Below are 14,546 nucleotides of genomic sequence, written 5' to 3'. Positions count from 1 at the left end.
TCTCCTCCCTCGGGATTGATCACCAGTGCACAGATCCACTTGCAGCATCATATTGAATGCACAGTACCAAAGCACGGGCCCTGAGTGAAGTCCCATGTTTCTCTCCAGTGTCCTGCTCTCCAGGTACCACTCCGATCTCTGGTCTTATCAGTAGTTATCAAGACAACATCCTCTTTTGTGGTACTCCAGTCCAGAAAGAATCTGTCAATACAGCAGGGAGCAGTGTTCCCTGGCTGCCGCTGTGAGCAGACTGATGTGGATGTTGTATTCAGGAAAAGTTTAATGTGTGGAAGAGGACAAGTAGCCAGGATTTTGATCTGTTACTCAAAAACCAATGGTACTCATCCCAGGAGACTGAGGACCAGTCATTATACATTTCTCTCCTCCCTAATATTGTTCATTTGTTTTGGAGGTAAATGGTGGTCACCAGAGGCAATCCAAACCAATTTTCTTTGCCTGTGTAATATATTTTAAAACTCTGAAGAAGCAGTAAATATAAAAATTTAAAATCTATGTATTTCATGTATATGTTTTAAATTCCATACTGTAACTTTAAAAAATTCTTGTGAGACTGGGCCAAAGAACTGTATCAAGAACTGTATCACAGTTTTTTGGTAGCACTAGTTTGTGGTCAATCCACTGTGGCACATCATTTGTAAACTCTTATGTCACTTAATATTGTTTTCCAGCAAACTACGGATGTTTCTCTTAAGATAAGTTAGGGAATTTCCTTGAAGCCCAGACCAGAAAATATAGCATTTCCAGATTTTAGCTTTCCTCCTTAATGAACATCCACTCATTCAACAAATACTTGTTGCTGAAAAGTAATTCCTAATCTTGGATAAAACATTATCCTTTTCAGAAAACATTTTAATCAAATAAACTTGGAAGTTTTATGCTTCATCTGATTTCTCACATTGGTCCTCTTCTGACCCTGGCTCTAGTTCTGAACATCTTCTTAAAAAAGTTTGCTCCCATTAACAGTCATCTTCTTTCTTCCTTAACTTCTTTTCTGTGTTTTTCCCCCTCTGTCCTATCTCTAGACTCATGTGCTTATGTTTGTCCTTGCTCAGCAATGACCAGTACAAAGTAACTGGTTTTATTTTTATTATTTTACCACAGTACTCACAGACTGTCCTTGCAAGCTCTTCCTTCAACAGAGGGTGCCCTGAAGCCAACAATCAGAAGCGTGTTCTGTAGACTGTAGCCCTGTGGAAATGGGTGGAGGGAACCACAGTAACACACACCTGTGCCCCTGGCACCTGAAGCAAAGGCTGGGCCCATGAAGGCTGTGTCTGCCAGATGCCAAAATAACTTCTTAATGGAGCCAATTCAATCAAAGACAGGTAGTTCACTGTAAATTTAGTCCATGTGGTTCCTTGGCATCATGTGGACAAAACAAACCAGTTGCCTGATAGCACTGATCACTTTCCAGACAGTAATTTTGGTGTTTGCCAGAGAAGGGATTTCTAAAGAGGGAGCAGAAATATATAGGGGGTGTTTATAGTGATCCCTTGGATGCAAAAAAAAAGTAAATAAATAATTAGAACTTTGGATCTGAAAAATAAGAATTTGAGCTTTACTAACATTTGGTTTTATAGAGTGTTAATACTAATACATATGTATATATAATTTTAATATACTTTTATAAAATTATATATTATATAATTTTATATTTATATATTATATAATACAATTTTAAATATATAAATACAAAGGTGAATTCTCAAGTATTTTTGCTAGTGGGGTATACAATCAAAATAGTTTGGTGACAAATATTCTAGATCCTTGATTCCCCATCTTTGGGCAAAAGAGTTATTATAAGAGGCTCATTAATACATGTAAATGGACCTACTTTCTCATTCAGTAGATACTAAAAGTACAATGATCTGCTAAGGGTTTATAATGTTTAATGTGTTTTTGGTGTTGTGTTTTAAAATTTACTGTAAAAGTGAATTCCTCAAGCCTAAAAATACTGTGAATCCATTGGAGGAGACACATCTACACAGGGGACACAAACGAGCAAAGAGGGGAGCGTTGAGTCCCAATAAAATATTAGGTTGGTTGGTCAAAGTATTTAAGCTATTGAAAAGAATTGTATTCCATACATGCGTAAGCATCTCTCTTTCTCTCTCGCTCTTTAATAACAGACTTTTTTTTCCTTTTTTTCTCATCCTTTTCCTTTGTTCCCCTATTTTGTGTGAATATTGGGACATCTCAGGACCTGGCTTCCAGCACAGTGTTCCTGTTTTATGTCTATATTGGTTTACTAGGGCTGCCATAACAAAATACTACAGACTGTATGGCTTAAACAACAAATTTTCTCACAGTTCTGGAGCCTAGAAGTCCAAGATCACTGTGTTGGTGAGTTTGGTTTCTTCCAAGGCCACTCTCATTGGTGTGCAAGTGACTGTCCTTTTGCTGTGTCCCTACATGGTCTTTCACCTGTCTACATGCAACCCTGTTAGTTACCCCTTTGTGTGCCTTAATCTCCTCTTCTTACAAACATACCATCAGATTGGGTTAGGGCCTCCCCTAATGACCTCATTTTATCTTAGTCCCTTCTTTAAAGGCCCTATCTTCAAACACAGCCACATTCTGAGGTACTAGGGGTTAGGGCTTCAGTATATGAATTTGGGGGGAACACAATTCTGCCCATAATGTGCATTTCCTTTTGATAAATCTACTTGTTTCAGGAAAGTATGTGGGACCTAGGAATATCAAGAAGTAGTATGATTAGGGTGACCGTATCTTAATTTGTCCAGGACAGTCTTGGACAAGTTATTATCCTGACTTAATTTTAAAAGTGTCCCCAATGACTGTCAGAAGTGTGTCATTTGTATGATAAATTGTATGGTGATGATCCTGATATAGATATTCGAGGGCCAGAGGGCATGTATTAAAGCCTCAGCTCAAAAAATGTATTGTTATACCTGAGTTTCCTCAACTATGAAGTAGAGACAATAATAGTACCTGTGTCAGGGTTATTGTGAGAATTAAATGAGTCAGTGTGTATAAGTAAGTCGTTTGGAACATCACCCCAAATATAGTGAAAACTGTGTGTGACGTTGAGTAAGCACAGAGGAAATATGTTTGTCAGAGGTGATTGATTATATTTTTGTAGGTATGATGGTTAATTTTGTGTGTCAACTTGGCTGGGCCAAGGTGCCTAGATATTTGGTCAAACATCATTCAGCGAGAGTGGTTTTGGATGAGATTTACATTTAGATGGGTGGACTTTGAAAGCAGGTTGGATAAGTCACACTCACGTACTGCAGATCTGTCAGTTGAAGGCCTGAAAAGAACAAAAGGCTGACATTCCCCCAACCAGGGAGGAATTTACCAGCAGATTGCCTTTGAACTTAAACTACAGCTCTTTCCTGAGTCTCTAGCCTACTGGTCTTCTGCATCAGATTTTTGGACTCACCAAGTCTCCATAATTGTGTGAGCTAAGTCCTTAAAATAAATCTCTTCCTATATATACACACATCTTATTGGTTCTGTTTCTCTGGAAGACCATGCCTAACGCAGTATGTGTGGACACCAATGCTGTACCTGAAGAGAACTTCTAATTTGTTTAAAGTTTAATATATTTCTGGATTTTTATGCCCTTTTAAATTCACTGTGTTCTTTGCATGTCTATGTACATACCAACCAAAAAAAAAAAAAAGATCCATGACAAGATAGCTAAGAGAGTGACTAGGCACTCTCTATCTTAATCTCAATCTTTAAAAAACAGTTATATTTTGCATTCCCATACCATGTTTTAAAATGATACTGACATTATCCATCTGTGGGAATTTTCACCATTATTTATAATTATGAAGATGAATCATTTTTTTCAGGAAGTTAGAGTAGCATCTCTAATAAATATTTGGAATAAAATTATAGTAGGTTTTGGTAAACCGAATGTTGATTTAAAAAAATTGAATCACTCTGTTAAGACTGAGCTCCGAAACTAGGAAATCAGGCAAAAATATTGGCAAGAGTTCAGCCCAGTTAAAAGATTGGCAGATCAACCTTATGAAAAAAGTTAAACAACTTGGAAAAGCAAATAAAGGCTTGAGGAACAACTGAGTAGCAGCTATCAAACCTAAAAAGGGTTATTGTGGAGGGGATGGGGACCAGCTGTTCTCTAGCTCAGCTGAACCCAGACAAGAACAAAAATAGATTAAAAAAACGGCAGCATGACAGACCATTTAGATCTAGGCTTCTGCAGTTAATATGGTTAGAATGGTTACTTAGGAGTTCCAGATATATTCAAGAGAGTTTTTAAAGTTGGTTAGGTTTACCTTTTCTTGGTGTGAAGCCAAGTGGAAAGTTCAGATCTAGATTTCTAGTGGGGTTAATCAGAATCGCTTGGATGTGAGATAGGGCTTTTGTAAAAGCCACAGGCTCCATCTTTATGAAGTGATAGGAAGTGGTTTCCAGGATATGCTGTTAAGAATAAAAGTACCAAGGGCCTCCCTGGTGGCGCAGTGGTTGAGAGTCCGCCTGCCGATGCAGGGGATGCGGGTTCGTGCCCCGGTCTGGGAGGATCCCATATGCCGCGGAGCGGCTGGGCCCGTGAGCCGTGGCCGCTGGGCCTGCGCGTCCGGAGCCTGTGCTCCGCAGCGGGAGAGGCCACAGCAGTGAGAGGCCCGCATACAGCAAAAAGAAAAAAAAAAAAAAAAAAAAAAAAAAAAAAAAAGAATAAAAGTACCAAGCAAAAGGGAATATATACCTTCAGTGTGAGAAAAAAGGGAAATAAGAATGTAATAGATAAAAATTGATAAAAATATGTATTTGGGTTTCTTTTTTGGAAAAAACTGGATAAACCAGAAACTAATTAATATAGTTAGCCTATTAGAGAGGTAAGGTAGCAGATGGGAGTGGAACTTCTCTGTGTATATTTTTTATTAGTTTATTATTTCCTATTGCTGCTGTAATAAATCACCACAAGTTTAGTGGCTTAAGACAACGTAAGTTTATAATTTTACAGTTCTGGAGGCCAAAAGTCCAAAATGGGCACTAGGCTAAAATTAAGGTATCACAGGGCTGCCTTTATTCTGGAAGCTCTAGGAGCTAATTTGTTTCCTTGCCAGCTTTCAGAGTCCACCTGCATTCCTTGGCTCATGGCCCTGTTCTGCATCAGCATCTTCAAATATCTCTCTGAATCTGACCCTTCTGCCTAGCTGGTCTACATTTAAGACACTTGTGATTACATTTGTGTCCATGGGATCCCCTACAGGATAGTCTCCTTATCTTAATTCCCATTTTGCCCTGGAACATTACATATTCACACCTTCTGGGGATCAGGATATGCATCTTTGGAGTTTGTGTGGGGACATTATTCTGCATGTCATACCTTTTAAGAATAATTTTACTCTTAAACCATTTAAATATTTATACAAGTTAAATTGAATCAAAAAGGATAACAAAAGCAAACTCTAAAATTGAATACAAATAAAAACAAATAGGCCTAACTATATATCGAATAGAAATATAACTGTATATTGGGAAGAAAAAAAGACTGAATTCAACTAAGTTTTGAATACAGGACTCTGCCAATACACCCTTAAAATGAGATTTTAAGGACCAAAATAATTGCAAAGAAATCTCGATTTTTACTCAGGAAATTTGTTGTTGGTAGTATTTACAGTATAGTGATCTCAAAACTATTGTTTGTATATTTTAGGATAGTGTAAATGTGTTGTTATGGGGAGACAGAGTGCTCACTCTGGAAGAAGGGAGATAGAAATAGGGAATGGAGGAAGGTAAGAGAGAATCCTGTGGTTTGGGGCTTTTTATGTTTATCCCCTGAAATGGCATAGAAGATTGACACCCCCAGGAGCAATGAGCATGTCTAGTACCAGATCTTGATTTCTAAATAGCATTCCTTGATAAAAGAAGTCTAATTTCAGAAGGAACAGGTATAAAGTACAAGGTAAGCCCACAACACCTAGTGGTACCAAAAAGTTAGGCAGTGCTCAAAGATTCATGGAGACATATCCAAAAATGAACAGAGGACTCCCACTGGCCCAATGTAGGACATCTGAGTATCAAACAAACCAAATGATAGTAAGATTTTGAATTTAAAAAGGGATCTTTTATGTTAAAATATAGGCATTTGGGGACTTCCCTGGTGGTTCAGAGGCTAAGACTCCATGCTACCAATGCAGGGGGCCTGGGTTTGATCCCTGTTCAGGGACCTAGACCCCACAAGCTGCAACTAAAAGATCCCATGTGCCACAACTAAGAAGAAAAAAAATATATATATATATATGTGTATGTGCGTGTGTATAAATATATATATATATATAGGCATTTGAGGTTGGAGGGGACAGCACTTCTTAAGAGAAGGGAAGCTAATAAATGTAAAAGAAATAACAAATTTAGAAAGGATAATTGATTATCCTGTTTCAGGCAGGATAATCAATAGTTGTTAAAATTATTTTAGATGCTTTAGAAACCAGCTTCCTTCAGAGAACAGTGAGATGATATGTTGTTGATATACAGGATATTTACATTTCAAAATATCCTCCCCCTGATTACTTATTACAAAAGGAAAATGATTGGTTTACAAGAGAAACCTGGTCAACATCACCTTAATCGAATGATCAAACTTCACATGACATGGGATGAACTGATATTTTGTGCCTCCTGATGTGATAAAATGGTAAGAATATAATAACTATATGGTATTCTTGCCAAGAACACTTGACTCTAATCAGGAGGGGAAAAAAATCGGGTAATTACAGATGTAGAACCTCTAGATTAAGTCAAATGTAAACTGAAGCATCATAGTGACAATCAATGCAATTTGTGATCCTCAGTTGAAAATTTAAAAAATAAAATAGCTCTGAAACACATTTGCACAATTGAAAGCATTTGTATGTGGGCTGTATATTAAGTAATATTGTATCAATATTAAATGTCTTGCATATAATGTATTGTGTTCATGTAGGAAAGTGTCTTAGGTGATACACGCTGAAGTATTTGGGGATAAATTCAGCATGATGACAACTTTCAAATGTTTCAGGAAAAAGTAGAAATACATATATACACATATGAGAGGGGAATGAATGCAGCAAAATGTAAATAACTGGTGAATTTTGGTGAATAGAGCTGCTTTTTATACAACATTTTCCAATTTTCTGTAGGTTTGATTTTTACAGTAACAAGTTGAAAAATTCCTTTATTGGGCCCATGGGCTTCTTGGTACCCTTTGGGCTTATCTTGTTTGTATTTCAAGTTGTTGTGAATGTTTACTTTTTTTTTAAAATGTTTCTGGTTATCTATTTGGAAGTGTCTCCCTTGACATCCAGCTCTGAGGCTCTGGGCAGTGTGATTTTTCAAATGCATATAAATAGAAGAACTTTAATGAAAGCAGTGTCATATGTTAATCACTATGGAGCTCCAATTTATAGGAAAAACATTTGAAAATAAAATGGACACACAGTATCTGGTTTATAGATGGCACTAAATATGAGTGTGTTTTGTAAGCTTCTACATACCATTAAAATATTACCTGATAGCACCGACAACAAAAGGCACAGATTACCCTTCACAGGTCTGAGGGAGGGCCTGGAAATCTCTGAGTATAGGGCCTTGATCTGCATTTTAAACCGGTTTGCTACATTCTTTTGAGCACTGCAGTTCATGTCCCTAGGGAGCCCTGACATGTCTTTAAGGGCTCCCTCCCTCTCAGGACTCAGTCTTATATCCTCCAGGAAAAATTCCCTTCCCTTGCCTCCTCTTTCATCCTGGTATGTCTTTTACCATCTGCAGTGATTTTCATATAGATTTTCCTCCACTTATGATAGGGTTACATCCTGATAAACCCACTGAAGGTTGAAAATATCTTAAGTAAAAAAATGCATTTAATAAACTTACCAAGCATCATGGCTTCATCTAGCCTACCTTAAACGTGCTCAGAACATTTAACATTAGCCTACAGTTGGGCAAAATTATCTAACACAAAGCCTATTTTATAATAAAGTACTGAATATCTCATGTAAGTTATTGAATACTCTACTGAAAGTGAAAAACAAAATGGTTGTAAGTGTATCAATTGTTTACCCTTGTAATTGTGCAGCTCAAAGACACGGCCCAGCATCACAAGAAAGTATCAGTATCATACCGTATATTGCTAGCCTGGGAAAAGATCAAAATTGGAAGTATGGTTTCTACTGAGTGCGTCTTGCTTTCACACCATCATAAAGTCAAAAGTCATAAGTCGAACCATCATCAGTAGAAGACCATATACTGGATTTTTTCCCCTTGGTTTCCCACCTCTCTTCGTGAGCAGTAGATCCGAATTGCTCAGTGTACTTTCGGTGGAGGCACCCTACACAGTCTCACACCTAACTTCTGCTGCTCATCCAGTATGTGGGACAGTATTTTTTTTTTTTTTTACAAAATATAGATATTTTTAAGGGATCTCTGATTTTCCACCAAAAAAAGAAAAAGCCTCTCAGAGATGCTGGGAACGCTGGAGGAAATTCTGAGAATGTAAACCAGATTCATGCCTCCGGGGGTTATGCAACCAGTCTACTGAAGATAGAGGTTAAGGGGGCAGCCCCTGAAGTTGGACTACTCAGCCTTGAAGCCAGCCTCTGTGGCTTGAGAGCTATGTGACCTCTGGCTAGTGCTTTAACCTCCCTGAGCATAGTTTTCTCTTATGCAAAAAGGGGATGTCAGTACCTACCTCAAATGGTTGTATTAAAGGAATTTACATATATAAAGCACCTAGGAAAAATGCCACTAAGGGTTTACTCTCTTAATCATCATAATTATCTTTCCATGGAACATCAGGCCTGGATCAAATTCTGTTTCCAAGATATTAATGATGATCCTATATAAAAGAACATCTTTCTCACTTTGTGTCTCATGAGTTCAGGTTTCCCTGGGACTCCTGCATGGTCATGCTACTCACATCCTGTGGCCTCCAGAGCGCTGGCAGAAATTGGAATCTGTTCTTCCTCCAGAGCGCTTGCCCATTCAGAGTGAAGAGGACTGCCTGCATGGATCTCCCTGAGCTGCTGCGATGGGGAGGCACCACCACCAACCCCAGGAAGAGGGATGGAGAAGAGGAACACCATAGGGGCAAAGCTTCCCCCAAGATGATGCTGTGCAAGAAACATTTCTATCACATTAAGATGATCTGTATTAGTAGAGAAAGTTTTAAAATATTAAACAGTACTAAATGTTACCTGACTTTGTGTTAAATTGTAATACCCTGTTCAATGCCAAAAAAATGCAGACCTTTGGGAATATGAAAATTTTATTCCCATATGTCTCAAAGGGGATAAATTTTGGATTTTTTATGCATACATATTCTATTGATAGGTTTTGATTTTGGAGCTTGCTGCTGGAAGAATATGAAGATTAATATGTGATGGAAGTAAATAACATTACTCAGTTACTCTTAAGATGGAAGATGAAGAAACATTATACACATAGTGTTAGGAATTATAATTGACAGTATCTACAATGCAGTGACTGTCAGTTAGGAAGGACAGTAAACTATGATGTAAAAATAAAACACTAATTTGCTCAGGTACTGTTCTGAGTGAAATGGTAAAATGTTCTGAGTGAAATGGAAAAATCACTCCAGATCAACCAAGTTTGATTTTTTTCCCCTCCCAATGATTTTTCAGTGCTCATGTCTGTAAATCTGAAATCACCTATTGAAAAGTGGAGTAACATTGGCATAATAGATTTTATAATTGTATAGCTAAGGAGGTAAATTCCCTGCATGCAAGTTTATATGTATGAAGCTTTTCTTTTTTTCCTCCCATTGGTTGGAGGTTTGTGCTTATGGAAACTACATCTCTAGCATCTGTGTGCCTCGTCTCATTTTCTTTTGTTTCATCTGCAGATAAGATCCCAAACAAGGATTAGCTATCTTGCAAATGTGGATGCAAACTCATTAGCTGGCAGGAACAGAAAGAGCAACAGCAAAAAAAATATGCAAATTAAGAGTATATGTTACTAATAATAATTCATTAGCATCATAATAGCTAGTTCAACACACATCAATGAGTACTTATATACTAAGGTTGGTCAAAATCATCATTTAAAAAAAATCTGCTTAATATCTCTCCGTGGATCTATATTATCCTTATGAGTTCCTCATTTCCATTTCCCTCTCTTCCCCAACTTGAACTTCACACTTTGGTCTTAAACTGCAGATCACCAAATTCTCATTGATATTTCAAGGCTTGAAAGTTTTTTACCCCTTGGTGAAGTGCATCCCCTGGGATTATATGTAAAATATTGCATGCATAAGAGTATTAAACCTTTAGTTACTAGAACACAGGAAAGTTCGGGGACTATGGAAGACAGGATTGGGGGTGATAATGAGGCAGGACAGAGTAGAGAACAAATAAAGGGGTACCTGGATTAGCTACTACTTACCCTGGTATGGAAGAATTTGGTATTTTAACAGTTCAGCAAATTGGCTATTAGCCTTACTACCTTATTGACTATTTGTGTCTTCCTATTCAAACTATTAATTCAAGATTGTAAATCTTCAGACAGGAGACAAATGCTCCTTCTATTTAATTTTGTATTCTCAAGCCATCTAGCATATCACCAGCAGAGTTAATTCTTGATGCTTGTTGAACAACTCAGCTCATAAGCTACCTCCTCAAAGATGAAACTCCAGGTAGAGTTTATAACTGTGTTACCTAGTATGTACTTTCATGAGTGCATCAATCACTCTATTAACCAACCAAGAAAGAGTTCTTAATTGTCAACACTCCCAGGGCCAGCAAGAGGCAACAGACCCAGGAGCCCAGTCTTTCCGTGTAAAAGGCCTGTTAGCTTATATTCATAGTTATGACCCGAGGGACAGGATTCTAATGAAACACACATATAAGGGCTGACTGTAATCCTTTCCAGAGACCTCAGAGGGCAGGCACTATCTTTACACTCTCCCTCTGTCATGTTGCAGAGCACAAGTATCTCTCAGAGAAGAGCTTTATGCATGTCCGGTGCCCTGGTTTTTGTGACTGCCACCCATGGGACACCCTTTGATCACAGGCTGTGGTGGCCAGCAGGGCTGGCATTCATGTATCCCATGGGACTATAATAATTGGAGAGTCACTTCTTGGCTGGCTACCATCCCCAGGGCACTGCACAGTCAGGAGACTGAAACCTGCACCCAGTCTTTCTGTGACAGAGGCCTATTTGCTTGACCTGGAACTTTATTCTGAGGGCAGGGATCTGGTTTAGCACACATCTAGGGGCCTACTGAGGTAAGAACAGCATGGACAGAGGGGGGTGGATGCCATATTTGTGCTCTCCCCCTGCCTCATTTCAGGTTACCAGCATGTCCCAGAAGACAGCTTTTCTGGCACCCTGATTTTTGTAACTGCCACCAGAAGACTCCTCTAGATTTCCTGGCTCTGGTGGCCAGGAGATTTATGCTTGTGGACTACATGTATTTACATACTTTAAAAGCTGCTGCCTGAGGGCCTGGCTTCCAAACCACTTGAATCTAGGTACTCACTGAGATCCTCCCCTCCACTGACAGGTCTTGGCACACCCTCAACTACAAGGAGACACTAAAAATAAAACAGGCTGCATGAACAATCACAAAGGATTGACAGACAACCAAGAGCTAAGGCAGAGTAGAACAATAAGGTTCATCTCCTACACAAGGCCACTCCTTTAAGACTGGGAGAGATGGTTGTTTTATTTAGTGCATAGAAACCAACACAGAGAGTCGAGGAAAATGAAGAAATAGGAATATATTCCAAATGAAAGAACAAGATAAAACCTCAGAAAAAGTCAATAATGAAACAGAGATAAGTGATTTATCTGAAAAAAATTTCAAAATAGTGGTAATAAAGATGGTCACCAAACTTGGGAGAAGAATGAATGAACACAGTGAGAACTTCAACAAAGAGACAGAAAATATACAAAAGTGCCAAAGAGAAGTCACAGAGCTGAAGAATATAATAACTGAACTGAAAAATACACTAGAGGGATTCAACAGCAGACTAGATGAAACAAAAGAAAGGATCAATGGAATTGAAGACAGGGTGGTGGAACTCACACAATATGAGCAGCAAAAAGGATAAAGAACGAAAAAAAGTAGAGATAGTTGAAGGGGCTTATGGGACAACATCAAGAAGACCAACATTTTCATTATAAGGGTCCCAGAAGGAGAAGAGAGAGGAGGAAACTCATTTGAATAATGCCTGAAAACTTTCCTAACCTGGGGAAGGAAACAGATATCCAGATCCAGAAAACCCAGAAAGTTCCAAAAAAGATGAACTCAAATAAACCCACACCAAGACACATTATAATTAAACTGTCAAAAGTTAAAGACAAGAAGAGAATCCAAGCAGCAAGAGACAAATAACTTGTTATGTTATGCACAAGGCAACCCCCATAAGATCATCAGCAGAAACTTTGTAGGCTAGAAGGGAGTGACACAGTGTACTCAAAATGCTGGAAGAAAACAACAACAACAACAACAAAAAAAAACAACTTCCAATCAAGAATACTCCACTTGGCAAAGTTGTTGAAGGAGAGGTAAAGAGTTTTCCAGACAAGCAAAAGATAAAGGAGTTCATTGTCACTAAACCAGCCTTACAAGAAAAGTTAAGGAGACTTCTTTAAGCTGAAATGAAATGGTGCTAATTAGTAACAGGAAAACATATGAAAGTATAAATATCATGGGAGAAGTCAAATATATAGTAAAATTCAGAATAATGTAAAGGTGGTGGCTGAATCACTTATAAAGCTAGTATGAAGGTTAAAAGACAATGGTAATAATAACTATAGCTACAACAATTAGTTAAAGGATACACAAGATAAAAAGATGTAAAATGTGACATCAAAACTATAAAACATGGGGGGGAGTAAAAATATAAAAAGCTGTAGATTGCATTCAAACTTAAATTGTTATAAATTGTTTTATGTAAAGCTCATGATAACCACCAAGCAAAAACCTAGATACATAAAAGGAAAATAGAAAAGAAACTAAGCACACCACTACAGAAAATCATCAAGTCACAAAGGAAGAGAGCAAGAGAAGAAGAAAGAAACAGAGGAACTATGAAACATCCAGAAAACAACAAAATGGGAATAACTACAAACCTATCAATAATTATTTTAAATGTAAATGTCTTTTGATTGGAGAATTCAGTCCATAGAGTGGCTGAATGGATTAAAAAAAAAAAAAAAAGACCCATCTATAGGCTTCCTACAAGATACTAACTTGAGACGTAAGACACACTGAAAATTATATGACATTGATGGGAAAAATTGATGAAGACACAAATAAATGGAAAGATATCCAGTGCTTATGGATTGGAAATATTAATATTGTTAAAATGTCTATACTACGCAAAGCAATCTATAGATTTAATGCAATCCCTATCAAAAGATGCATGGCATTTTTCACAGAACTAGAACAAATACTCCCAAAATTCATATGGAACCATGAAAGAGCCTGAATTGCCAAAGCAACCTTGAGAAAAAAGAACAAAGCTGGAAGTTTCACACTTCCTGACTTCACATTATACTCAAAACTACAGTCATCAAAACAGTACAGTACTGGCACAAAAAGAGACACATAGATCAGTGGAACATAATAGAAATCCCAGAAACCTATTCACTTATGGTCAATTAATCAATGGAGAAAAGACAGGTCTCTTCAATAGGTGGCACTGGAAAAACTGGACAGGTACATGTGAAAAAATGAGATTAGAACATTTCTCCTATCAAACTTTCAATGGCATTTTTCACAGAAATAGATCAAAAAATTCTAAAATTTATAAAGACCCACAAAAGATCCTGAATATTCAAAAACAATCTTGAGAAAGTACAAAGCTTGAGCCATCATCCTTCTTGACTTCAAACTATATATCAAAGATATAGTAATCAAAACTATGGTACTAGCATAAAAAAGACACATAGATCAATGGAACAGAATAGACAGCCCCAAAATAAACCCATGCATATATGGTCAATTAGTTTATGACTAAAGGAGCTAAGAATATACAATAGTTTCCAGGACAGTTTTTCAATAAATGGTGTTGGGAAAACTGGACAGCCACACACAATAGAATGAAACTGGACCACCATCTTACACCATAAACAAAAATTGCCTCAACATGGATTAAAAACTTAACTGTAATATCTGAAACCATTAAAAGAAAACATAGGTGGTAAGTTCCTTGACATTGGTCTTGGTGATGATTTTTTGGATTTGACACCAAAAGCAAAGGCAACCAAAGCAAAAATAAACAAGTAGGACTACATCAGACTAAAAGCTCTGCACAGCAAAGGAAACCATCAACAAAAGAGAAAGTCAACCTACCGAATGGGAGAAAATATTTGCAAATCATATATCTGATAAGGGCTTAATATCCAGAATATATTTTTTTAAAAACTCATAAAACTCAACAGCAAAAAACAAAAAAATCCAATTAAAAAATGGGCAAAGGCTCTGAATAGACATTTTTCCAAAGAAGACATATGGGTGAACAACAGGTACAAGCACATATAAAGGGGCTCAACATCACAATCATCAGGGAAATGAAAAT

The 14,546-nt window shown here is 37.5% G+C and overlaps 1 protein-coding gene across 1 annotated transcript in view; it reads left to right on the top strand.

Moving 5' to 3' along the window:
* IMMP2L (inner mitochondrial membrane peptidase subunit 2) overlaps positions 1-9,683 on the top strand; it is an 889,815-nt gene extending 880,132 nt beyond the window's left edge. Inside the window, exon 7 of the mRNA XM_082631606.1 lies at positions 8,882-9,683. Within this exon, the coding sequence (XP_082487732.1) occupies positions 8,882-9,019 (138 nt within the window). The 3' untranslated portion in view covers positions 9,020-9,683. The remainder of the gene's footprint in view (positions 1-8,881) is intronic.
* Positions 9,684-14,546: the final 4,863 nt, after the last annotated feature.

The sequence above is a fragment of the Mesoplodon mirus genome (genome assembly GCF_964341445.2).
Source record: "Mesoplodon mirus genome assembly, chromosome: 9".
NCBI lineage: Eukaryota > Metazoa > Chordata > Mammalia > Artiodactyla > Ziphiidae > Mesoplodon > Mesoplodon mirus.
Note: the sequence above shows the minus strand (reverse complement) of the source record. Positions and strands in the feature narration are given on the sequence as shown.